The sequence below is a fragment of the Girardinichthys multiradiatus genome, chromosome 9 (genome assembly GCF_021462225.1).
Source record: "Girardinichthys multiradiatus isolate DD_20200921_A chromosome 9, DD_fGirMul_XY1, whole genome shotgun sequence".
Classification (NCBI taxonomy): domain Eukaryota; kingdom Metazoa; phylum Chordata; class Actinopteri; order Cyprinodontiformes; family Goodeidae; genus Girardinichthys; species Girardinichthys multiradiatus.
The window spans coordinates 43,147,741-43,175,280 of NC_061802.1; the positions used below are offsets into that span (position 1 = coordinate 43,147,741).

The window sequence follows — 27,540 nt, forward strand, 5'->3', positions numbered from 1 at the left end:
TGAATGATAGTGTTTTTGTCATAGTTACTACAGTGCATTTTGTTTGCAGATAACATTACTATGTTTTCTGCTGGAGAAAATATAAAAGGAATTCCATAAAATTGTGAAATGGTTTAATGCTTATAATTTGTCTTTAAACATTAGCTAAGCTAAATTTATGATCTTTTGTAGAAAAAAAAAATACATTGATGTGTCATTAAATATTGAAGGACCATGGTTTGAAGGGGCACATGAGATTAGGTTTTTAAGTGTTATGATTGATGAACATTTGACATGGAAATTGCATATTGATAATGTCAAAGTAAAGGTATCCCAAAGAGAGTGTCAGGATCTGTGCCATATCTGTCTGTTTTGGTGCTATTTCTGTTCTTAGCCTCTAGATGGCGTTTTGAACCGGAGGAATGACAGGTGTTCTCTATCTCCTTGATGATCTGCTGAGGAGTATTTAAGGAGGAGGCTGCCAGCAACTCACTGCCAGAGTGTTGCCCTTTGTGGTACAGCTCAAGCCACATTACTTTGCCTTTGCCATGACCTTGCTTTGCTCTTTTGTAATTTTGGATTTGTTGCCTTGCAGGTCACCTGAACCTGACTTTGCCTTCAGCATCGAACCCTGCCTGGATACCGTCTTCTGGAAAGAAGCTAACCAACCCCATGAACCAAGACTCAAGCCTCCTGTTTCCTCATTGGATCAAACCAGCTGGCAGTCTCCTGATTCCTTCGTTCCATGGATCTACCTCTGTGAACCCTGTCCACCCTCCTCCTACCATTGCACCAACTACAAAAACTCTTGGACCATCAACCATCCTGGCACACCAGTGTTCACTGTCTCCGGTCCCACGGGTCAACAACCTCCTGGTCTCTCCACCCCCTCTGGCGGATCTCTCCTTCAAATCAGTAAGGCCGAAATATCTTTTGTGAATATAGGTCCAGAGTTTCCCCTTTGTTATAGTTCTGTTTATTTTACAGTTGGTGTCCCGGTTCCAGTCTCCTACACATTTCAACATACTGTCAATAAACTTCTTACCGTTATAACTCTGTCTCCTGAATTGCTTTCTGCATGTGGGTCATATCCGTTCGAAACATTATGACAGAACACTCTGGCCAACCCGACCCAGCAGAAGCATTCAGGACAACTCTCTCAGAACAACATCATCAAATCACAACTCTTCCCTCCGCTCTCTTTTTGAACAGCAGAAACAGACTAACCAGCAGATTGAACAACTAACCTCCCTGTTTCAGCACACCCTGAGCAATCTCACCGCCCCGGCTTTAGAGGGCGCTGCAGCCTCTCCGGTCTCCCAGCAACTTCCGCCCTCACGTGATGTCCCTTCCCCTAACCCTGAAGAATTATCCAGGGAGAAAGGTGATTGTAAGGGTTTTCTCCTCCAATGTACTCTTGTGTTCAATCACTCCCCACAGTCTTTTCCATTTGACTCAGTAAATATTTCTTATGTTCTGGGGTTACTCACTGGTAAAGCCCTGAGATGGGCAGAGGCGCGTTTTTCTAACTGTTTAGATTTTGGTTGTACATTCTCTGATTTTGAGGAGGAGTTTCGACAGGTTTTTTCCTGTGAGATTGATTTAACTGCCACTGCACGAAAATTATGGTCAATTAAACAGAGAAACCAGTCAGTGGCAGAGTTCTCCATTGATTTTCGCACCCTCGCAGCAGCCTCTGGCTGGAACGACTGTGCACTCAGAGCAGCCTTCTTCCAGTCTTTAAACGATCCGTTAAAGGATGAGTTAGCATTAATCGACGAGCCCAAGACTTTGAATGGACTAATCGATTTAGCGGACAGACTCGATAATCAGATGAGAGAGAGAAAAAGATCTCGACTTGAACAGAGCACCATTAGTATTCGTCCTCCTGGCCTAATCTCTGAAACATCTCACCCCACCTCAGTTTCACATATTACCAAAACAGAACCCATGCAGATAGGGCGGACTCGACTTTCTCCAGAGGAAAGATTGAGACGCTGCCAGACTAATCAGTGTTTCTACTGTGGCTCATCTGAGCATTTCCTTGCTGACTGCTCTATTCGCCCCACGGGACCAAAAGACCAGGTACGTCAGTAAGTAAGGGGAGACTGACGGACTGTCCACTTACCCCTAGGCTCTGTTTACCGGCCACAATAATTTCACACCGCCCTTTTCTGAACCTATCTGCCCTTATTTACTCTGGTAGTGATCAGAACCTTATTGATCAAAGGTTAGTTAATGAAGCACAGATCGAGACTGAGCCACTTTCTGCACCCAGTTGGTGTCCTCATTAGACGGACAAAATTTACCACGCAAACCCTTGACATTAATCCTTTCTGGAAATCATAGGGAGGAGATTTCTTTCTTTGTGTTTCCCATTGCTTTGAATTCCGTTGTTTTAGGTTTTCCCTGGCTAAAGAAACACAATTCTCACATTAACTGGGCAGAGAACCGAATGGATTCCTGGTCTTCTAGCTGTCATTTCTCTTGACTACAGTCAGCAGTCGCCTCACTCCCCTCAGATGCAGCTCCTGCAGAAGATGAGATTTCCGATCTCGCAAAGGTCCCTTCTGAGTATCATGATCTGAGGTTAGTGTTTAGCAAATCCAAGGCCTCATCATTGCCCCCAAATAGACCATATGAATGTGCCATAGACTTGCTTCCCGGAGCTCCCCTACCTTCCAGTAGGCTTTATAATATCTCAGGACCTGAAAGAAAAGTTATGGAGGATTATATTAATGAGTCACTGGTAACTGGGTTAATTCGCCCCTCCTCATCTCCACTCGGAGCAGGGTTTTTCCTTGTAGGAAAGAAGGATGGCTCACTTCGCCCATACATCGACTATAGGGGATTAAATCAAATCACTGTAAAAAATAAATAGCCTCTCCCACTCCTTTCCTCAGCTTTTGAACCAGTTCATGGCTCTACCATTTTCTCTAAGTTAGATCTCCGTAATGCTTATCACTTAGTTAGGATCCGCCAGGGGGATGAATGGAAGACCGCCTTCAAGACCCCGTCGGGAACTTTTGAATACTTGGTTATGCCTTTTGGACTGTAACGCACCAGCAGTGTTTCAATCACTAATTAATGATGTCCTTAGAGACTTCTTGAACGTTTTTGTTTTCGTCTACCTTGATGACATCCTGATCTATTCTAAGGACATTGAAGAACACATTTGTCACGTCCGTCTAGTCCTCCAGAGACTTTTGGAAAATAGGCTGTTTGTGAAAGCTGAAAAGTGTGAATTCCATAAGACATCTGTCACATTTTTAGGCTACATCCTGGAGGGTGGACAGGTTCGCTCGGACCCTGAGAAGATCAAGGTAGTACTGGAGTGGCCTGTTCTGGACTCCCGCAAACAACTACAACGGTACCTTGGATTTGCGAACTTTTATAGAAGGTTCATCAAGAACTTCAGCCAATAACTGCCCCTCTCACCTCATTGACCTCCACAAAAGTAAGATTTTCCTGGACACCTGAAGCAGATAAGGCTTTTCGGACCTTAAAAGAGAGGTTTTCTCAGGCTCCCATACTGGTTCACCCCGATTCCTCCAGACAGTTTATTTTGGAAGTTGACGCCTCAGATACAGGGGTTGGAGCCGTACTTTCTTAACACTCTTCCTCTGATGAAAAACTCCACCCATGTGCCTTCTTTTCTCGTCGCTTAACAAACACTGAACAGAATTACGATGTGGGAGATAGAGAACTACTTGCAATCAAGTTAGCTCTTGAAGAATGGAGACATTGGCTAGAGGGTGCTAAACACCCCATCTTAGTATGGACCGATCATAAGAATCTGGCTTACTTACAATCAGCCAAAAGACTTAACTCACGACAATCACATTGTTCACTGTTTTTCTCTCATTTTGATCTCACCATCTCTTACAGGCCTGGCTCAAAAAACCTCAAAGCAGACGCTCTTTCCCGGCTTTACTCACCAGACACCACCGAGAAAGAGGCAGAACCCATCGTACCATCCCACTGGACTTTTGGAGCCGTAGTTTGGGAGGTGGAGGAATTGGTAAATCGAGCTCAACGTAACAAACCAGACCCAGGCACTGGCCCTACCAACAGGATTTATGTTCCCACATCTGTTAGGTTTAGGTTAATCCGGTGGTTTCATACAGCAAAATTCTCAGGTCACCCAGGGGTTAACAGAACCATCTCACTCATCTCCAGGCGATTTTGGTGGCCATCCCTTCACAAAGATGTAAAGGAGTATGTGCAGACTTGCTCAATCTGTGCCAGGCCAAAATCGAGCAATCAGCCTTCTTATGGGTTACTCCAGCCTCTCAGCACTCCCAAACGCCCTTGGTCTCATATTGCTTTAGATTTTGTAACTGGGTTACCCATATCAAAGGGAAATACGGTCATTCTCCCGATTGTAGACCATTTTTCTAAGTCCTGCCACCTTGTTCCTTTAAAGAAACTTCCATCTGCCTTCCAAACGGCCCAGCTGTTAGTTCAGCATGTTTTTCGCCTCCATGGCATACCTCAGGACATTCTGTCAGATCGTGGTCCCCAATTCATATCTCGTGTTTGGAAACAGTTTTGTTTGATTCTAACCATTTCTTTGACGTCTGGTTACCACCCCCAATCTAATGGTCAGACCGAACGCATGAACCAACAGATGGAGTCTATACTCAGATGCATGACCGCTACAGAACTTTTGGACTGGTGTATTTATCTCCCCTGGGTTGAATACGCTATCAATTCCCAAATCTCATCAGCTACTGGTCTGGTGATGTCAGGATCTGTGCCATGTCTGTCTGTTTTGGTGCTATTTCTGTTCTTAGCCTCTAGATGGCGTTTTGAACCAGATGAGAGGTAACCTGTGTTCTCTATCTCCTTGATGATCTGCTGAGGAGTATTTAAGGAGGAGGCTGCCAGCAACTCACTGCCAGAGTGTTGCCCTTTGTGGTACAGCTCAAGCCACATTACTTTGCCTTTGCCTTGACCTTGCTTTGCTCTTTTGTAATTTTGGATTTGTTGCCTTGCAGGTCACCTGAACCTGACTTTGCCTTCAGCATCGAACCCTGCATGGATACCGTCTTCTGGAAAGAAGCTAACCAACCCCATGAACCAAGACTCAAGCCTCCTGTTTCCTCATTGGATCAAACCAGCTGGCAGTCTCCTGATTCCTTCATTCCATGGATCTACCTCTGTGAACCCTGTCCACCCTCCTCCTACCATTGCACCAACTACAAAAACTCTTGGACCATCAATCATCCTGGCACACCAGTGTTCACTGTCTCCGGTCCCACGGGTCAACAACCTCCTGGTCTCTCCACCCCCCTCTGGCGGATCTCTCCTTCAAATCAGTAAGGCCGAAATATCTTTTGTGAATATAGGTCCAGAGTTTCCCCTTTGTTATAGTTCTGTTTATTTTACAGTTGGTGTCCCGGTTCCAGTCTCCTACACATTTCAACATACTGTCAATAAACTTCTTACCGTTATAACTCTGTCTCCAGAATTGCTTTCTGCATGTGGGTTAAATCCGTTCGAAACATTATGACAGAGAGAAAGTAAATATGACTTAAAAGGAACTGCAGTTTTTACCAAATTCAGGTTCAGAACAACTGGAAAGGAAAGATGTATTTCAATCAAAGGGGTCAGTCAGAGGAACAGTGTGGACTGTAAAACTAAAGTCCATTTATAGGTTTAAAAGAAATTGATATTTTCGATGTTACAACAATATAATTCTGAGTAGCGGGTCAACTTTTGTTTTCAATTATTGTTTTTATGATATTATGATTTGATAATACAGCTGTGTTGGACAGCTCAAAAAACTGAAATTGTAAATAATTTAGTGTTGTTACGGGGCAGATATTAAAAGCCATTGCTTCTTTCGGCTCCTTTTTATTCATGACAAATGCTATTGTTGCATTTGTTGTAAATGAAATAAATAAATAAAATGAATGAATGAAATGAAACTAATCTGGCCCTTTGTAAGAAAGTAGTTGCCAGTAAGCCCAAAATTTGGCTGTGCCACCCGGCCTTTAAGCATTTTCGATGGCTGGCAATGAGTCTTTAACGTCATTTTGGAGGAATTGAGGCCCACTCCTCTTGCCAGAACTGTTTTAATTCAGCCTCATTGGAGAATTGAGGGACAGCAGGCTGTTCTTGTGTTCTGAGTTTGACTAGGCCTCTGTAAAACCTTAATTTTTAGGTTGTTTTAGCTATTCATAGGTGGACTTGCTGTTGTGCTTTAGATCGCTGTCCTGCTGCATAATTCCAGTGTGCTTGAGCCTAAGGTCATAAACTCATGGCTGAATATTCTCCTTCAGGACTCTCAGGTAGAGAGCCAAATTCATGGTTTCGTGATTTCCAGCAAGTTGTCCCCATCCTGAAGCAGCAAAACATCCCCAGACTATTACGTTAATGTTTGACTGTTGGTATGAGGTTATTTTTCTGAAAGGCTGTGTTAGTTTTACTGTGGCTTTAACTGGACTCACACCTTCCAAAACTTTCTGCTATTGTCTTGTCAGTCCACAGACTATTTCCCAGAAGTCTTTGGAATCATCAGAATGGTTTTTTGGCAAGTAGAAGATGGGCGCTGTGTTTATTATAGTTCATAGTGGCTTCAGCCTTGGAATTCTCACATTGATGTCATCTTTGCCCAGTCTTTCTTGTTGAGTCATGAACTCTGAGCTCAACTGAGGCAACTGAGTGTGGCACTGCTTTGAATGTTGATCTGGCATGTTCTGTGACCTCCTGGACGAGTTGTCGATGCCCTCTTGGAGTAATTTTGGTAACCTGATCACTCCACTCCACATCACCACTGTTCCATGTTTTCTGTGGATAATGGCTCCCAATGGAGCCCCAAAGAAATTATTTTGTGACCCTGATAGATGTCAGTGACTTTATTTCACATTTGTCCTTGAATTTCCTTAGATTCAGTCATAGTGTGCTGCTTTTTGAGATCTTTCACCCTACTTCATGGTGTCAGTCAGGTTCTATGTAAGTGATTTCTTTATTCTGCAGGTCTGGTAGTAGTAAGGCCTGGCTAGTAAAACTGAACATGAATATTTGGTTTATTGAAGTTAATTCATGATTTAACAAGGGGGACAAGTATATTTTCACATTGGGCAAGGTAGGTTTTAAAAGCTTTTTCCTTTAAAAAAAGAAATTCTCATTTTAACAAAATTATTTTGTATTTACTCGGGTTATCTTTGTAGACTATTAAATGTGTTTGACAATCTGAAACATTTTCATTTGAGAAAAAGCAAACATTGAGAAATCTTAAAAGGGCAAATATTTTTTCACAACAATGTATATAGCAAATTTTTATCTTCATTGACATTATAGCAACTTACAATATTCACAAATTATAGGTTGAGAAAATAAACCCACATCTAAATATGTCAGTTGGGGCAGCTCATAAATTTTCAGCAAGACTCTGATAATTAGTAGCTCCTAGAAACCGTCACTGCCTTCCTGTGTTTAGTCTTCGGTTGATTTCTGATTTGCAGCTACTATTTTCTAAAACATATGCCAGCATTCATCTCTGATGATACAGTTTCTGTCTGTGAATTCCATCTTATTCCTCTTGTGGTTTTTCTCCATCTCCCTAATCCCTATCAAATTTAAATATTTGTGTAAAGCTTCTAACTCAAACTAAACCAAAGCTTATAAGGTGAGTCTTAATGAAGACACTGCCACATCCACAGAGGTGTGTCTTTGCAAACAAAAAAAGCACTTTTTTTTCTGAAATGTTAGTGATCTTGGTGGATTTGGCAGCAGTTTTGCTAATCAGCTGTAAGACTGAAGCCATAATTATGTTTATTCTGAGTTTTCAGAGCACAGCATGAAATGTTATCAAGCCAGCAGTAAGTCAGACCGCCTGAACTGCAGCTGAAGGTCATCAGGGCTGGTTTCACCAGCAAAGTCGCTTCTCTGACTCCTGTTGCAGCAGTGGAGGCTGTCCTTCTGTACATTTTCTGTAGATCAAACTGCTCCAGTGTCAGACTCATCCAGCAGTCTTTTGCTGTCTCTCCTGTAGGCTCTAAAGGCTTTATTCACCAGTCGAAGCACAGGGATTGGGAGAAAGGGCCGGTGGCTCACTGCAGAGGACCTGGAAGCCTATTTGTATGCAGTCTCACAACCGGGAGCTCTAACAGGAGCCCTCAACTATTACAGGAATGTCTTCAGGTGGGAGACTGACTCACAACAATACACAGTAGACATGTTTTGTGCAAAGTATTTCTTTTTTACAAAGAGACAGAATTGGCCAATTTCTGACTACACTGAGGAAATCATTTTATGCTATTGAATTCTGTTATTTTCAACAGATGATTTAAAGCACTATGATAAAAAGGCACACTTCTATGGGTCTGAAAGCATCTGGGGTAACCTACTGGCCTTCCAACAGTCCTGACTTATCTTACATACACAATAGGAGGAAGGTTTTCAAACCAAAATACAGCCAAAACGACCTGGTTCTGTTGTCAAAATGCCACCTGATGGTTTTTTGCTTCACATTACCAAACCAGTCTTTTAAATGCTGGCAGCAGGAATGTGTTGCAGGTCTGATACTATAAAAGCTTTCCTATCTTTATGCCATATTTATGCTGTCTGCAGTGAAATTTAAAATGGTCCTAATTTCTAATTACCATTTCTTCATTAGTACTCCTACCTGTGACTTCCCACATCTTGTCACATTAAATCCCCAAAAGAGTGTATTGTGAAGTAGGAGAAAAACATGGTTTTCATTTTTGTTTTTAAGAATAACCGTGTGAAAGGTGTGGCATGCATTTGTAATCATCCCCTCTGTGCTGGTACTTTGTAGAACCACCTCTTGCTGCAGTTACAGTTCCAAATTGTTAAGGATTTTTTTCTACCTGCTTTACACAAAGAAACTAACATTTTTGACCGTTCTTCATAGTAAAATAGCTTAAGCTCAGTCAAAATGAATGGAGAGCGTGTGTGAAGATTTATTTTCCAATCTTGCCACAGATTGCTGAAGAAATGTATTCCCACAGTCATTTTTTACAGAAGCGAGAATATTCAATTTTGGTCTCATCTGACCAGAAAACCTTTGCTCGGGTTTGCTGTGTTCTCCGATAAATTTCTGGCAAACCGCAAATGTGTCTTCTTTTGGATTTCTTTCAGAAATGTCTTTTTTCTTGCCACTTTGTTTTAAATGCCAGATTCATGGAGTGCCCAACTAATAGTTGTTTTATTGTCTTCTAATGTTCTTTGGTCTTTGTTTACTAACGTTATCTAAAAAAACATTTGAGGCCTTCACAGAACACCTGGATTTATACTGAGATTAAAATACACAGAGGTGTTTTGGTAAACAGAGGACTTTTATGCAATTGGTTGGATAAATTTTATATAGGGGTATCAGAGTAATAACGATTATATACAAATGCACACCACTTTTACAGATATTTATTTTAAAAGGACTGTTAAGCTGTAAAAAATTTCCACTTCAAAATTATGCACTAGGGTAATGTCAGCATACCACCAAGAAGGACGAACCACATCCAACAGGATTAACTGTGGACGCAAGAGGAAGCTGTCTGAAAGGGATGTTCGGGTGCTAACCCAGATTGTATCCAAAAAACATAAAACCACGGCTGCCCAAATCACGGCAGAATTAAATGTACAACTCAACTCTCCTGTTTCCACCAGAACTGTCCGTCGGGAGCTCCACAGGGTCAATATACACGGCCGGGCTGCTATAGCCAAACCTTTGGTCACTCATGCCAATGCCAAACGTCAGTTTCAAAGGTGCAAGGAGCACAAATCTTGGGCTGTGGACAATGTGAAACATGTATTGTTCTCTGATGAGTCCACCTTTACTGTTTTCCCCACATCCGGGAGAGTTACGGTGTGGAGAAACCCCAAAGAAGCGTACCACCCAGACTGTTGCATGCCCAGAGTGAAGCATGGGGGTGGATCAGTGATGGTTTGGGCTGCCATATCATGGCATTCCCTTGGCCCAATACTTGTGCTAGATGGGCGCGTCACTGCCAAGGACTACCGAACCATTCTTGAAGACCATGTGCATCCAATGGTTCAAACATTGTATCCTGAAGGCGGTGCCGTGTATCAGGATGACAATGCACCAATACACACAGCAAGACTGGTGAAAGATTGGTTTGATGAACATGAAAGTGAAGTTGAACATCTCCCATGGCCTGCACAGTCACCAGATCTAAATATTATTGAGCCACTTTGGGGTGTTTTGGAGGAGCGAGTCAGGAAACGTTTTCCTCCACCAGTATCACGTAGTGACCTGGCCACTATCCTGCAAGAAGAATGGCTTAAAATCCCTCTGACCACTGTGCAGGACTTGTATATGTCATTCCCAAGACGAATTAACGCTGTATTGCCCGCAAAAGGAGGCCCTACACCATACTAATAAATTATTGTGGTCTAAAACTAGGTGTTTCAGTTTCATTGTCCAGCCCCTGTAGGTTATTTGCAGCGTTGTTTGGATTTTGCATGTAAAGATGCACACAATGCATTTTTATTTAGTAAGAAATTAGCAGTACCACCCACTGTCAGAACTCCCTGGTGTGTAAAAATTTTCACATCACTGACAAAATTTGTATTATCCTCCAGCTTTTTTGATAAACTTTGCACTTCTGTTAGTAGAAAATAGGAACAGGGAAGAATATTGAAGGGCATGTACTGTATTTTTAAATGAGCTCTGCATGCATGACTGGTCATGCCATCTGCTCCCTTCTCAAGCAATGAACCTCCTCAGAAAAGCTTTTATCTGCTTACATAAAAGACATTTCACTGACCCATGCTCAGTTAGAATCTACTTGACCACCAAGGATGTAAAAATAAACATATATTCATTATGCATCCATCCATTTTACATGTTGTGATTAGTCCTTTAAAGATCAATCTATGATTATGGCACAGATCCAGATAATGTAATCTGGTCTATCAGGAAATCAATGCCCTAGGTGAAACAAAACCTTGTTCCTACTGCAGCTTTGAAACTGATCCTGGTCAGTGGGTGGGACATGTTAGTGATCTTCTTAGTCCCCCTCACTATCTTCTGCAGGGCCCTTCTGTCTGCCATTTTGCAGCTGGATTGTCACGCTGAGATGCAGGACTTTGGCACGCTCTCAACCGCTGCTTGGTAGAAAATTGTGAGGATTCTGAGGAAGTTGTACTTTTTTCTCCAGAAAGTGCAGTACCTGTTTGGCCTGTTTCGGGTCAGATCATCAGAGATGTCTCCAAGGAATTCTAAAGTGATCTACTCTCTCAGCTGCACATTTATGGATGCTCCGTGACATCTCCTTTGTTTTGTCCAAATCTAGCACTGCACATCACCCTAAACACACAATCCCAAGGTGATGCATGGTGGTGGCAGCATTATGATGTGGGATGTCTTTCTTGAGCAGGAACAGGGAAGTTGGTGAGAGTTGATTGGAAGATGGTAGAGCTAAATATAGAGAAATACTCTCTAGATATGCGAAGCTGGTGGCGACATAGCCCAAAAGGTGATCCTACAAACTTTCGACTCAGGGTTGCTTGATATAAAAGCATGCTACACTTTTCAGATTCTCATTGTGAAAACAATTTTGAAAAACTTTATCTAGTATCTTTACTCTCCACAAATATCCACTACTGTGTGTTGGTCTGTCAGCTAAAATTCAATGAGTACATTGGAGTTTGTGGTTTTAATGTGAGGAAATATAAAAAGTTTAAGGGTGTAAGTACTTTTGCATGGTAATTTCTAGGGTGCATCTTTCTCTTTCAAATCTTATTTCTGTTTGTCATCAGCTCCCTCCCGCTGAGCCACAAACACGTCAGGTCTCCGGTGTTGCTGCTGTGGGGAGAACGGGATGCGTTCCTGGAGCAGGAGATGGCTGAGGCTTGCCGTCTCTACATCAGGAATCATTTCCGTTTAAACATCATTTCCGGGGCCAGCCACTGGCTGCAGCAGGACCAGCCGGACATTGTCAACACCCTCATATGGACCTTCCTGAAGGAAGGAGAGGGGCGCAAAAGCTACAGGAACTAACCCACAGCAAAGCCCCCACTCCTGCACCGTCTCATCCCTTATCCTCACTGTCCACTCCCGGAAGCCTTGAATATGCCTGTGATACCAAGCAACATAGTGATGATGCAATCATTCTTTAAATTTTTCACGTTTTCAAAATTTTTTAAAAGAAGTCAGCGATGAAGGAGAGAATCAAAGCACACCTCACTGGAGAGGATCCTGCAGAATACACGTTTAAGATATTTTTTGCACATGACAGTGACACCCGCCTTAAAGTTTGTTGGTTACAGCATTACAAATGTGTGGCGAAGTCTTTTCTTTGTGACCTGTATTGTGTTGTGCCTTTTAACTTTGGAGCTGTCGCGGTGTGAAGGCGTCCTGAGGCGTTGGGACGTTTCGTTGTCCACTGTACTTGTGTTTCATCGGGGTTGCTCAGCTGTATTTTGGGCCCAGTTCTTTGGGAGTCACACCTCCCAGGGCTCCGTTTATCAAGTAGTGTTTGTCAAAAGGAGTTTTCTTTTTTGTAATTTTTTTTTTTTCTCAGATACTTGCTCAAATGTAGAGAATGTTAACTTGATCTTCCTGTATGGAAATGTTAGTGATGGTTGCCTACTGTACTATTTTGTATCTCTTACTGCACACTGCATTTTGAAACACACTGAGCCAGGTCTGTAGTGTTTGATTTTATAAATAAACCGAAGAAGTGTCAATCTGTCAGACTACTATTATTTTTAGGTATTTGAAGCTATAAACAGAATCAGACGTTCTGTTTCCGTGCTTGTAGATATCTCACCAATAATCACTGCAAGCTTGAGATGAGAAACTGCAACAGTTTGAAGCTTTTCTGTAGAACAAACGTCTGGATAGGTGATATTTATAAGTTTGCTCTGTGCCAAAAATAAATGCCGATGTAGTCACAATCATTTTTTTTTTTTTTAGACATGAGTTTCTCATAAACAAACGTGGGTCAGTGCAGTCAGACACACACACACACACACACACACACACGTACGTGCGTGCTGTTCCACCTAAGGATGCAGAGTGGCCCAGTTTTAATCCATAGAGCTAAACTGGTAATATATTCTTTTAAAAATAATAATTTTTCCAATTACTGAATTATTCACCTGCACTATTTGAAATTAATAAATGTATTTTCCCTTTGAACAAATTGTTTTGTCGTAATGAATTTATGTTAAACTCTTGGTTCATGTTGCTCTCTGCAATAATAAAAAAGAACAACAAATGTTTAATTCTTGCACCAGGCACTTGTGCATGCTAATTTACACATTAAAAAGTGCGTTGAAAACCTAAGACGAGAGCAACAAAACGGAAAGAGACGATGACGTCATCTGCATGCTTGGGACCCCTTCAGGGACAGTCAGGAAATACTGGAATAGGCAAACAGAAGAAAACGATTATTATTGAGTTTTTTTCACATAAAATAACAAAATGGTCAAATAGATTTTTTTAAATAGAATAATTCTTTCTTTGTCTCTTTGTGCGGAAAATTCCCAGAGTAGCAGCAGCAAAGTTATAAGGAAATAGAAACACACAAGCATCCATATCATGTTCTCTTATTTTGGAGCAAAAAGACAAATTGCTGGTATTTCTGGTTGCGTAATCTCAGCGTGCTTTCTATGTGTTTATGTATATATGTATACATGCCCATATGTATGCATACATGAATGCCTGCAAGAATATTTTTATGTATGTTTATATAATATGTATGCATTTAGCCTATATGTATGTATGTATGTATGTATGTATTCCTTGTTTAAAATCTTTTTTCGACACTACAATGGTTAGAATCAAATCAAATCTATCATATTATGAGAGAACACGTGGACAGAAGAAACTAACAATTAGGATTTGAGAATATCGAGGACAGACGAAAGTGTCACTATAAGCGCGCTCATATGCTTGCACTGCGCATGTCAGAAAGCTTCCTGACTCGTCTGCTCCTTGGATATTTGGAAAAACGTGTCCTGTGGGCGGTGAAAGGCGTGCATCGGTGATGTCAACAACATTGGTCAGTGGGTCAGCACCTCTGTAATGTCAATACCTGAATATATATATATATATATATATATATATATATATATATATATGCCGCGAAACGAAAAATTCGGAAGATCATTATTGCTGGTTGTCTTTGTCACGCGCCACTTGAAGTTCACGGTTAATCACATAAACCGTTAACGGCTGCTAGCCTTAGCTAGCGTTAGCATGCTAGCTTTGAAAGGAAGATAAGTGATGTTCAGTGTTTTTGGTGAAGCACAGAAGGAAGCTAACGGATGCAGAACAGACACACTCAGACAGTCCAGGTATGTTTATGTGGCGTTGCTGGTTTTAATTTGGACAAGTGTTTAAATTATTTAAATTAAAACTTGTGTATAAATAACTGATGGGTTGTTAACTCTCCGAGTTTATTTTCTTCTCAGAGAAATAATTTACGCCATAATTTACGTTATAAATGTAAGGTGGATGTTTTGTTACTATCTCTCTAATATAAATTGATTGTACGCCCACCCTCTTACTATGTTCATTGATTTCGGTCAAACTTGAGGAACAGCGCTTCTCCGGCCAGTTCGGCGAAAAATGGTACTGCTATCTGGAAAGTAGATCCAATCCACTATCAGAACAACTTTCTGAAATATCCTTGTTAAAGTAGATATACAGATTAGTTTGATCACGTCTGCAAGCAGTACTCAGTACGATAGTATAGCTCAATCGTGAATCAATACTTGTTGGTTTGTGAGTCGCTGTTTGTTTTTTTTCTTCCTGTTTTTCCGGACCTTCAGATTGCCATGCCATTATTTGTAACCCAACCCTCTTCTCAAATCACAAAGAGAGCTGTCTTTTTTGTTTGATCATGTAGAGAATTTATTAAGCCATGATCAACACTGAAACTGCAAGAGATTTCCAGGCTAAGGAACGCAAATACAAAGAGCAACTGAGGAGATGCTTATCATCGGCTTTGTCTGCAGATCTCAACAGGTAACATGCATTTTCAGAATCCACTGACCTTTAACTGCACAGGCCTGGGAGAATCATGTTTCGTTTTCCTTCCACATCACAATTATTGCACCTCTTTGTGTTGGTCGATCACTTCTACAACTGGGGCTTTTTATGCTACAATAAGTTAAATTCATAAATGTACTTGTTTTAACATTTAAATACAAATAATTGGAAATAATGATTTATGCTGGATGTTTTACCAAAACCCACCTAAAAAACAGAGTCTGAAAATGAAAAATATGTAGAATTAAGACTATTACAGAAATCTGCAAGTAACCATTTAGGTATTGACATGTGAGGGTATCAGGATGAGGTATGAAGGCACATTTATCAAATGCTCTTTTCAAAGTTTTTTTCTTTGCTGTTCTTAGTTTCCCAAAGGGCATTAAAACCCAAAATGAAAGGACACATTGATATGAGCATTTCTGAGATGTGAATCCTCTTTTTGCACGAGTGTCCTGCCAGTTTTTTACATCATTGATTGGAGTTATAGAACAAATGTGACACCAGCATTTGATCTATGAGTGGCCTCACGCTGACTGGTTTTTGGGTCACCCAGATCTGTCCTTGAGGCGGGATGAGATATGATGATCATAAGGAGTAAAGTGGACCGCTATCAGAGATACTATGGAGTCTTAAAAAGAATGGAATTAGATTCCAGTACTTTCCAGGTCTGGATAATTAGGGAATAAGCAAAATAGTATGGAAAATATTTTTATTTCTGGATTAATAATAATTTAATTCCTTTCCTCTAAAATATCCATCAACCCACCAAGTCAGTGTTTTTTGCAGGTTCCATATTTAAAGCCGGGCCACTTTGCTCTGATTCCATAGGCAACATTTGTATGTTGATTTAAAATAAGTTAAAAAGATGGACAACTCTGGATATTTCAGTCTGGAAAAGTATGGAATTCTAAATGTATAGGAACCCTGTTTTATGAATTGTTGGTTGTAAAATGTGCATATTTGGTGCCATGATTTTGACGTTTGAGGGCGGAAGGGTGGCGTAGGGGTAGAGTGGGGGCTCCACATACGGGAGGCTATTAGTCCTCGACATAGCCGTCTGGGGTTCAATTCCCAACCCTGTGACCTTTGCTGCATGTCATCCACCTTCTCTCTCTGCCCATTTTTCGTCTGATAACTCCAAATAAAGGCCATTAGTGCCACAAAAATCTCCCAAAAAAATGTTTGCATGGCAAAACAATTATTGTTCTGTGTTTCTCCAGGTTGCTGCAGGAGGAACTAGAAGCAGATGTTTCCCTGTATGCAGGTTCGGGATCAGTCCGAGCTCATAGAGCCGTGCTGCTGGCCAGAGCTCCTAATATCCTACATGGACAGACACAAAAAGACCCCATCATCATCCATCTGCCAGGTTTTGATCTCCCTACACTAAAGGATTTTCTCAGGTAGGCTGTGAGTTCGTTGTACTGATTTAGTCAGGCTTCATTAGGCTATAAAGAAGATCTTGTTCACAGAAAATCATATCAAGCCTCAGATCTGCAGCTGCTGTTCTCTGAGGAAATGCTTAGAGTGATCAAGTATTTTTATTAGTTACTGTTAATGTTTCAGTGGGCATTTGTCAGAAGGTGCAATTTGTCTTTTTAATGAGGTGCTTAAAGGTTCAAGTGATACAGTTGCATAGTTTTCAGAGGCTTTCAAACCTATAGTCTTATCAGATGCTCTATGTCTCATAAATACCAAAGACTAGAACTTCAGCCTACACAATATTAGAAAAACATGCAATTTCAGTATTATTGCTGAGTATTGTGATGATGATATCAGTTGTAATTAACCTGAATTATCTTCACTCTTCTCTTTCTTCGTTATCCAGGCAAAGTCCCTCTCCAACTAGGTTTCAGCATCAAGGGCATGGAAAGTTATTCAGCTGACAAAATACATTATTTGTGTGCAGAGCGTGATTGCTTGACACTTTAAATAAGTATTACAGTCTAACCAATATTGCATCATAGGAACGACTGGCAAAATGGGATGATTTAATATATTGTGCAGCTCTAAAGAGATTTAGGGCCTGTCCAAACTAATCTGGATTTTTTGCAAACAGGGATTGTTTTCTCCATTATTACCTCCTGTCTGCAACTGTTTTTGGTTGGAAAATCTTTTAAGAAGTTGTAGTGTAAACAGTACCGGTGAAAACATGAGCTGCAGTTGTTTGAGAGAATTGTTAGCCTATCTAAGCACTTCTTTAGCCTTACTCAGGACGTTTCTATTGAACTTTAGCATCACCGTCACCTGCTGGTGCAGCAGACCATGTAGGGATCCTACAAAGTCTGGAAAAATGGGACATTTTTTGTAGCTTTTTCTGTGTCAGGGTTTGTATGAAAAAAGTTCATTTAGAGTAGGAAAAAATATTTATTTGCAGACCTTTTTCCTTCCTTCATTTCTTCATTTCTTTCTTTCTTTCTTCCTTCCTCCCTCTCAATGTTTTCATGGAAAATGGACAGGGACCCTTGTAAAACAGCAGTTTTGATCAGAAAATATCTCCTTTCACACACATGTAAAACACAAGTCCCTATTATTAGTTTTAGATTGTCTTTGTATCCCATCTAAGGTTAGCCATGTCCTTACATTTTATGGGCATTAGTAAATGTAAAAAAGTTTTTCAAAATTGTGTTTTTAAAATCAAAGTACAGTGTCCACTGTTGTAGTGTTGCTAAAAATGAGCTCTGCTTATCGATTTGTGAGTGGTTCAGATGAATTCATGATACCAGTGAGGGTTTTTTGGTTGTGACTCATGCTTGAGAGGTTTTATATTTCTCAGTCCGAGGCTTAATCCTGTAGTAGGAAGCCACAGAGTCGATATGTTACTGAGATTTCTCTGTCAGCATCTAACTACTTTCGTCCTTCAGTAGAACTTGCTGTTGGTAAATCGTCACTTAGATTTGTATAGCTACAGCTGTAATGTGCTCCTTCTACACATACAGTCTGGTTTTTAGGTCACTTTTAAAACATAAACCAAATGCTCTCATTTACATAGCACACTTAAACATTTATTGATGTTGTCTGCACTAGATAGATGTTCTGTCTCTTATCTGAGACTGGGGTAACAGCTCTAGCAACAATCTCCACACCTTTCCCTCCCCAGCTGTGGCATTCCCAAGCCCACCATGATGCACAGTGATGGTCAGACGTTTAAGATATTTTTTCGGCACTAGTGGCCTTTATTTTTTGATTTTTTGACAGTAGGCAGACAGGAAAGAGAGGTAGAGAGAGGGGGAGACATATGGCACACGTCGCCGGGTCCGGGACTCAAACCCGGGACTGTAGCCTCTGTATATGGTCGTACGCTTAACCCTTACACCATCAGCGCCGCGCCCGTGATGGTCAGAAGTTTACATCCACTCATGGAAACGATTATCATATTTATTTGGGCTTTTAAAGACTCATTTGAACTATTCTTTTTTTCAGCGTGGACAAACAACCTCATTGATTTCAAAAACTAGAGCTGAACGTCACTGGGGGACACAAGTTTGAATTGCATTGTGCATTTTCTTTAATCTGCACAGGTCTAAAATTATACATACAGACTCAAATATATACATACACTCGGGCTGGTATTGCAGTAAATGAGCCTTGGCCACACAGTTTTTGTATCCATCAACAAGCTGTTGTTGTAATTCTGGCTGAATTCACCTCCACTGCTAGATGATTTAAACGTGGATACAGCTGGATGTTCCAACAAGACCCTGATCCCAAACACACCTTAAAAATGCTTTTGGAACAGATCAATCAGGCTAACATTAAGCATCTGCAACCGCTCTGACCTCAATCCTGTTGAAAATGTTTGAAATGTGCTTCAAAGCCGTATTAATTGAACCCGACCATTAGTGATAAACATTCAGCCAGAATAATGCCAGAGGCTTGTTGGCAGTTTCTTTGCAACTTTCTTAGGGACATTAATTTAAATATTAGTGGGATTTAATGTAGACATTTAAGCCTATATGTATCATTTTGACCCTAAATCAGAAAATCTACAGCAAATTTAAAATTTTCATCCAATTCTTGTTTTAATGCATCACTATGGTTGTTTGTTGTATAAACCTTCCATTCTGAAATAAAGTGGGGTGTAAATATGTCTTTAAAACCCGTAATTACTATGTAGTTCATGCTGTTAAAGAGTGTTTGTAAGCTTCTCATCTGCATCAGGTCTTCCCTGAATCCTTCTTCCAGTGGCCCTTGTCTGAAACCTCTCCCTAGGCAGGGGCCCTGGAAACATCCTTACCTGATCTCCAAACCACATCAACAGATTCTTTTGATGTAGAGCACCAGTAACTTAACTCGGAGCTCCATGTGTTATCCTTAAGGAAAACAAGAGGTGTAATATGTAGTATTCTCCACTTGGGGCAGTAACTCATTCCCAACCTCAAGGTGGCAGTCAACCCTTTTCTGACTGAGCAGCTATGTTCCTCCCTGTGCTAAAAGAGGACTGTACATTTTGTTGCCAGTTAAATGCAATTTAGGATAATAGATGTTATCCAGTCAGAGAAATGAATATAATATTGGCCTTCTATCCCAATATGAACAGGGTAGCATAAGATGTTCAGCTGTTGAATATACATTGTTTTTCAGGGAGCTAATGTTTCTGATGCAGATAAACCTGGCAGAAGTCACAGTGTCAGACAAAGCTGTAGCTGGGAAATTAACAAAAGGTTTCATTTTAATTAACTTCCAGAGTCTTACCCACAGGCAAGTGTACACAGCAGAGCAGAGCATGCGAAGAGCTGAAACAAATTCCCAGGATTCCCAGGGCCCATTGGCAGAGAACAGTGTTGCAAACCAAACAGATTCTCACAGTTCCACTGACTCAGGTAAACAGATCAACACGTGGAGGGTTTATTCTGGGAAATCTGGCCACTAAGCTGCCCTCCTCGATCCACTTCCCTCACATTATGTTTTCTTAGTCATAATCCATTTAAGAGCTAATCCCATTTGGGCCTTTGTTGCTGCTTCTGCTAATCACAGCAAGCTCCTGCTTGAGATACATTCAGATTTAGCCTTTATTGTTCCTCATTATTCCTTTAGTTTACGTACTTTTATCTGTCACATATGTGTTCATATTAAAGTTTGCTTAAAATGTTTTGCTTCTTCCTTATTAACAATCTCTACTTTTCTCCAGGTGCTGTTGTGCTTGAACCAGCCTCAGGCCTCAGCGCCAACCTGCTCGATCTGTACAAAAGTGGAGAACAGTGCGACATCACCATCCAGGTGGCTGAGCAGGTCTTCTCCTGCCACAGGTAGAGCTGCTCATGGTAGCCATCCACTAACCTACAGTTCCCCATTAAACCTTTCTATTGCTGGGAAGTCTTATGGCTCTTCTTACAGAAACAGCTCTTTGGGGTCCCCAGTGGCTTCTCACAGTTTAGTTGCTGAAATGTTTATAATGACTCAATTATAAAACATACATTACATTTAATATTCACGTAGTTTGATGGTACAACTGTGAAAAGTACAAAAACATGCTTGTAAAGGTCATTTGTGGAGCGTGCTCGATAAGACATTTTAATCTTTGATACTTTCTACCTTTGAATTAGTTGAAATTCATCGTAACCTTATTAACTTTCCTACGTCTAGGTATACATTGCTGGTGGAGACAAACCCCAAAAGACTTACAGCTGTACAGCTGAACCAAATGGCTCCTAGAGCCAGTTCTTTAAAGTGAATAACTAGAGGCTTTTTTCTGTTGAAGATGCAGGTAGATCAAGCTAGACTGCATGGTCCTTCTAACAGTACCCAGGTGGATGTATCTTTGTTTCATTTTATTCATAGCCAAATAAACCAATCAAAGCAGAGCAGGCCTTGGAAAAAACGTTATACAAATCAATGTTTTCTGAAAGGGAAACCTGGACGTAATGGGTATGGGGGAGATGTTTGTCCCCCTTCAGCAAACACTTTCAAATATTTATTAGCAAAATTAAAACAATGAAATGTGTCAAAGTTCTTCTGCTTAAAAGTTATTTTATCACATAAATTCCCAGGACAAAAAAAAAAATGAGGCTATTCATGATTGGGTAAAAGTTATATCCAAAAAGTGCATAGTATCAATAAGTGTGGAGAAGGTTCCCTATATAATGGGCACAGTGTTGTTTTATCCATTAGATGGTGCTGCATTTAGAGCCATCATACATAAATAGCTCAGAATCACGAAAAAAAAGCAATTACTTCGAAAAGCTTTTGTAACCTTTTACAAAATATTATGTTCCTAAAATGTTTCTTGGAGACAACTGAAGCCTTATGTTGACTGCATCCTGTCTACAATAAAATCATGTAACATGTGCAACACTGCAGAGGTCCAGCATGTGCTGTTGACTCCTGTAAATGTGCACCAGCAGTGGGTGGTCATTCATTGATTCAAAGGTAGAAGTTGCACTAGTAACCATGGAGACAGGTTCCTTTCTGCTCCTGTGCAGGGTTGGGGCAGAAACCTCTCATCAGAGAGAAGCTGGGCTATGCTCTGGTTGCATCTGTAATCTCCATGGCAGCAGAGTGTGACTACAAGACTTGGTCAGTTTCCTCTGTCCCTCCACTAAACTTTATTCACATAGTTTCTTCTTAATAGATATTTTAGCCCTTCACTGAAGCAGCATGTTGGTGATCTGATGGTGTAGGAAATGTGAAGCAGTACACACACAACATAAAACTCCATCTTGCTGGTATTAGAATCTTGTTCATTTTGCTTTTGACACACTTCAGATTTGAACAGATTGAATAAAACATGTAAATAAACTGAATTATTGAACAGAGATATTTGCATAACAATGAAAGGAGAGTAAGGGAGGATTCACTCTAAAATAATTTCATTAAAGACAATCTAAGCCGCTGCCATGTGAATAAAAAATTAGGTGAATTTGTCATACAGCGTCCTGCTTTATTGGGTTTCCAGGGCGATCCTGTGTGCACGATCTCAGTACTTTCGTGCTATGCTCAGTGGAAGTTGGATGGAGAGCTCCAGACAGTGCATCACTCTGCACGGGTAAGACATCTCCCTGCATCAAATCTAAATGTTTTTACTTGTATACCCAAGCACGCTCAAATGCAGATATTTTCTACTAGTGGAATCTCAGATGGTGTTTGAATTTCTACCAACAAAGGTTGGTAACCTTCACTGGATGCTGTGGAGCCAGTGTTACCACCCACACCATCCCTGCCATCCACGGTTTGCTTCTTTCTGCCAAGCAAGGACGTTTTTTTTTCTCCAGGATGAAATAGTGTCATCCGTCCGCGCATCGCTGATCTGAGAATAACGTAGGAAGACACGGCTGTCAGATTGGAGAGTGTTGATGTGGACACGAAGGGAAAGCTTTTGTGTCCACACTTAGGCCACAGTCACATGCATTAAGTGGTAGATAATACAGGGGTTGGACAATGAAACTGAAACACCTGGTTTTAGACCACAATCATTTATTAGTATGGTGTAGGGCCTCCTTTTGCGGCCAATACAGCGTCAATTCTTCTTGGGAATGACATATACAAGTCCTGCACAGTGGTCAGAGGGATTTTAAGCCATTCTTCTTGCAGGATAGTGGCCAGGTCACTACGTGATACTGGTGGAGGAAAACGTTTCTTGACTCGCTCCTCCAAAACACCCCAAAGTGGCTCAATAATATTTAGATCTGGTGACTGTGCAGGCCATGGGAGATGTTCAACTTCACTTTCATGTTCATCAAACCAATCTTTCACCAGTCTTGCTGTGTGTATTGGTGCATTGTCATCCTGATACACGGCACCGCCTTCAGGATACAATGTTTGAACCTAGGACCTTCTTGCTGCAAGGCTACCACACGTACCACTGTGCAGCCTGCTTTTACGATTGTGACCAAAACTGCGGCTTTTATCCGACAACAACACATTCTTCCACAAGGTGTTGGGAGGTTTTAGTCAGGCCTGGATGTTTTCTTTAGAAGAAAAGGCATCTGTCTGATAACCCTGCTGTTTATCCCAAATAGATGGAGAATACAGGAGACTTGTCATATGAACACAACCAGTCCTTGTTGGAGAATACTGCAGCTCATTCTGTGTTGGCTGGCAGTCTCTTTGCAGACTTCTTAACCAGTTTCTGTCATGTCTTTTCAATCACTTTGGAGAAACATCCAATGCACTGTTGTCCCACATTTTGAGTAATTGTTGACGACTATGGTATATAAAAAATGCTGTGGAACCTTTTGTTCCCTCCTCCTGACTAATACCTTTGTACAAAAGATCCTTTGGATCCTTTGTCTATACAAACTGACTGGTACGCAGGAACTCTAGAAGACAGAATGCTGAAGTATTGGTTTCAGGGTTTTGCATCTTGTAATCTGTATGTATGTTAACCTTTTCAGCTTGGGGCCAGATGAGATGGAAATCTTGCTTCAGTTCATGTATGGAGCCATCATGGATTTGCCCAGTGGAGCCAACGCCAGGTACTGTGTGTTTGAATATGGGGTTGAGGAGAAGAGAGGCTGAAAACAGGCTGAACTGAATGTAATGTCTCTATCACACAGTCAGGTGATGTTGGCCGCAGACATGTTGGGTTTGGAGGGACTTAAAGACTTAGTGGAGATGATTCTTACCCGAGACTACTGCCGCTTCTTTCCCAAGGTTAGCTTCCCCAATGAAGCATCTATGTGTCACTGAAGGCAGTCCAAAAACATCAAGGGTTTTTTCTTTTTTAAATTTTGAACCAAGTATAGAAAATTCGCACCGTATTTTTATTTGGACACATAAAATTGCTCAAATATTGTTCAATTATTGCAAAGACATCCACTGGGATTGACCGCTCTTCCTGAGCTCCAGTATCTGTTACCTTGGTCGTCTCACTCAGGTGTTGATGTAAAGGACAGTAAAAGTCCATGCAACCGGTGTAATGTACAGGTGCTGGTCATGAAATTAAAATATCACGAAAAAATTGATTTATTTCAGTAATTCCATTCAGAAAGTGAAACTTGTATATTATATTTATTCATTACAAACAGACTGATATATTTCAAATGTTAATTCTTTTAATTTTGATGATTATAACTGAAAACTAATGAAAAGCCCAAATTCAGTATCTCAGAAAATTAGATTACTTAAGACCAATACTAAAAAATGATTTTTAGAAATGTTGGCCAACTGAAAAGTGTGAACATGAAAAGTATGAGCATGTACAGCACTCAATACTTAGATGGGGCTCCTTTTGCCTGGATTGCTGTAGCAATGCGGCGTGGGATGGAGTCGATCAGTCTGTGGCACTGCTCAGGTGTTATGAGAGCCCAGGTTGCTCTGATAGTGGCCTTCAGCTCTTCTGATTGGTTGGGTCTGGCGTATTGCATCTTCCTCTTCACAACACCCCATAGATTTTCTATGAGATTAAAGTCAGGCGAGTTTGCTGGTCAGTTAAGAACAGGGATACCATGGTCCTTAAACCAAGCTTTGGCACTGTGTGCAGGTACCAAGTCCTGTTGGAAAATGAAATCTGCATCTCCATAAAGTTAGTCAGCAGCAGGAAGCTTGAAGTGCTCTAAACCCTCCTGGTAGATGGCTGTGTTGACCTTGGACCTCAGAAAACACATTGGACCAACACCAGCAGATGACATGGAAACTTTATTCTGGACCTCCAGCAACATGGATTCTGTGCCTCTCCTCTCTTCCTCCAGATTCTGGGACCTTGATTTCTAAAGGAAATACAAAATTTACTTTCATCAGAGAACATAACTTTGGACCACTCAGCAGCAGCCCAGTCCTTTTTGTCTTTAGCCCAGGAAAGACGCTTCTGATGCTGTCTCTTGTTCAAGAGTGGCTTGACACAAGGAATGTGACAGCTGAAACTCATGTCTTGCATACATCTGTGCTTTGTGGTTCCGGAAGCACCGACTCCAGCTGCAGTCCACTCTTTGTGAATCTCCCCCACATTTTTGAATGAGTTTTGTTTCACAATCCTCTCCAGGGTGTGGTTATCCGTATTGCTTTGGCACTTTTTTCTACCTGATCTTTTCCTTCCCTTCGTTCTCTATTCATTTTCTTTGGACTCAGAGCTCTGTGAACAGCCAGCCTCTATAGCAATGACCTTTTGTGTCTTGCCCTCCTTGGTCAAGGTGTCAATGGACGTCTTTTGGACAACTGTCAAGTCAGCAGTCTTCCTCATGATTGTGTCGCCTACAGAACCTGACTGAGAGACCATTTAAAGGCCTTTGCAGGTGTTTAGAGTTAATTAGCTGATTAGTGTGGCACCAGGTGTCTTCAATATTGAACCTTTTCACAATATTCTAATTTTCTGAGATACTGAATTTAGGGTTTTCATTAGTTGTCTGTTATAATAATTAAAATTAAAAGAATTAACATTTGAAATATATCAGTCTGTGTGTAATGAATTAATATAATATACAGCTTTCACTTTTTGAATGGAATTACTGAAATAAATCGGTTTTTTTTCATGATATTCTAATTTCATGACCAGCTCCTGTATATTTGGCAAGAAGAGCTGGAAGGGATGGCACATTAAATTTAATAGCCTTGAAATATTTCATACTAGCCATTGCATGCACTTATATTGCATTGAGGATTATAAGTCAGTTTTTTGAAATAAATGTGTGGGTTTAGGGCAGAAACTGTTACACATCAACTGCTGTGAAGAAGATTTTCCCCTTTACAGAATTGTTCTGTTTTTGCTTTTTGGACACACTTACGGGTTTAGATCATCAAACAAAGCAGTCAAAGATAACCCGAGTAAAAACAAAATGCAGATTGCAAATAAGGATTTCATTCATTAATTTAAACGAACCAGCTAAACCACCCGGGTTCCATATAAAAAGGTAATTTCCACAAAATCTAAAAACTGGTTAGGCCACATTTGGAGGCAATGACTGCCATCGAGCTTTCATAATAAATGGCAATAACATTGTTGTGGGGGTCGTTTGGGCCACTCTTCTTTTTGAGGTTTTGAGTTAAACCACGTTGGAGGGTTTTCAATCAGGAACTTGGACTAGGCCACTTCAAAACCTTCTTTTGTTCAGTGGTTGACTTGTGGTGTGCCAGAGCTTAAAGTAATGACCTGCTGGCCAAACATTCCCTTTGAGGATTTCGCTGCAGAATTTATGGTTCTATCAGTTGTGGCAGTAGGTTTGGTAGGCTTGCCACTCCTGGGAAGGTCCACCATTGTTCCATGTTTGTGGATAATGGCTCTCCCTATGGGATGTTGAACTCCTAAAACCTTAGAAATGGCTTTGCAACCCTCTCTAGACTGATGGATAACAGTGGTTGATGTTTTGCTCTTTCAGATCTTTTGACCTACTTTGTGTGGTCAGACAGGTTCTGTTTAAGCCTGAGTGTAACTAGAGAAACTCAAACACAGAATGTAGTTAATTGCAGTTAAATCATAATTTATCAATTGGAGCAATTATATTTTCACGTTGTTTGTTTCTTGTTTCTCTTCATAAATTTATCATTTAAAAATTGCTTTTGGGCTTTCCTAAGGTTTTTTTTTTTCAGATATTAAAATAAGTTTGATAATTTGAAATATTTAAGTGTAATTAAAAAGTCAAAATTAAAAATCTGTAAAGCGGAAAATACTTTTTCACAGCAGCAATAACCAAAAAAATATTAAAAAGCGTGAATAAATATGGCTCAGATTAGTTAGAATTTTCCCAGTTTAAAGAATCTGAATCCGGATGTTTCTTTGCTTTTTGCCCCCTATGCTGTTGAGTACGTAAAACATCAGTTTTTTTAATGGGGTGATGAATTTTTTTCCATTTTTCAGCAGGCAGTTGATGGGGTTCAGAGAACAATTCTTGAGTGCTTGTCCTTCACACACACCTTAGGCCTCCAAAACCTCCACATGCTTTGTAGAAGGTAAGTTTGCTCTCGGCACCAATTAGGCCGTCTGGTTTCTCTACAGCAGCTGTTAATAACACACTACCACATACCACATACTGGATGCTAATGGTCCTGCATGATTGTGTTTTGTATAGAAACATTTGGAAATATTTAAGCAGATTATTACTGGACATACATGAAAAAATAAATCACAATCTGCTACTGTTCTTGCCACTCTTGGTTACAGCTGATTGACTTCTAGAACATTTTACGTCACTATCTAGTTGCTAGGTAACCAGGCTTTGGGTTCATGCTTCTCTTATTAAGCGACCAAGAGACGAGGTTCATGGGTAATCTGTTTTAATGAGAAACACAGCTTGTCTAAATTTAATTGCCCTACATTTTTTTGTAAAGAATTTTGCAGCACTAGTGACCTTTATTGGTTGGTATTTTTTTTTTTAATAGGCAGACAGGAAGTGAAATAGAGAGATAGGAAGACATGCAGCACAGAACCAGGAACAGCTGCGTCGAGGACTGAAGCCTCTGTATATGGGTCACGCTACACGGCTAAGCCACCTGCTGCGCTAATTTCCCTAACTTTTAATAGATTTGTCTCTAACCTGACTTTACCATTTTTAACAGAATTATAATGTAATCTATAATTTATGTGTATTCTTTTCTGTTTTAAAGTGTTGCAAGACTAATTTACTTCCCTCTCTAGGGTTGTGTGTCTACTCCTTTTTGCAGTTTTTACACCCCTTGAACTTTTTGTTCTGAGACCTTCA

At 40.6% G+C, this 27,540-nt stretch overlaps 2 protein-coding genes across 5 annotated transcripts in view; both read left to right on the forward strand.

The window, feature by feature from the left end:
* The window catches only part of ephx4 (epoxide hydrolase 4), a 35,774-nt gene extending 23,114 nt beyond the window's left edge, over positions 1-12,660 (forward strand). Inside the window, exons 6-7 of the mRNA XM_047375632.1 lie at positions 7,982-8,130; positions 11,731-12,660. Of these exons, the coding sequence (XP_047231588.1) occupies positions 7,982-8,130; positions 11,731-11,971 (390 nt within the window). The 3' untranslated portion in view covers positions 11,972-12,660. The remainder of the gene's footprint in view (positions 1-7,981; positions 8,131-11,730) is intronic.
* A 1,225-nt stretch (positions 12,661-13,885) lies between these two features.
* Positions 13,886-27,540, forward strand: part of btbd8 (BTB domain containing 8) — a 34,997-nt gene continuing 21,342 nt past the window's right edge. The window contains exons 1-9 of one of the 4 annotated variants that reach the window (XM_047374362.1): positions 13,886-13,979; positions 14,829-14,947; positions 16,195-16,374; positions 19,673-19,794; positions 20,103-20,220; positions 21,867-21,956; positions 23,305-23,385; positions 23,467-23,563; positions 26,700-26,791. In XM_047374362.1, the coding sequence (XP_047230318.1) occupies positions 14,844-14,947; positions 16,195-16,374; positions 19,673-19,794; positions 20,103-20,220; positions 21,867-21,956; positions 23,305-23,385; positions 23,467-23,563; positions 26,700-26,791 (884 nt within the window). In that variant the 5' untranslated portion in view covers positions 13,886-13,979; positions 14,829-14,843. Of the gene's footprint in view, positions 13,980-14,016; positions 14,275-14,828; positions 14,948-16,194; positions 16,375-19,672; positions 19,795-20,102; positions 20,221-21,866; positions 21,957-23,304; positions 23,386-23,466; positions 23,564-26,699; positions 26,792-27,540 lie in introns of those variants that run through there. The other 3 variants (XM_047374364.1, XM_047374363.1, XM_047374361.1) reach the window with 3 other exon arrangements.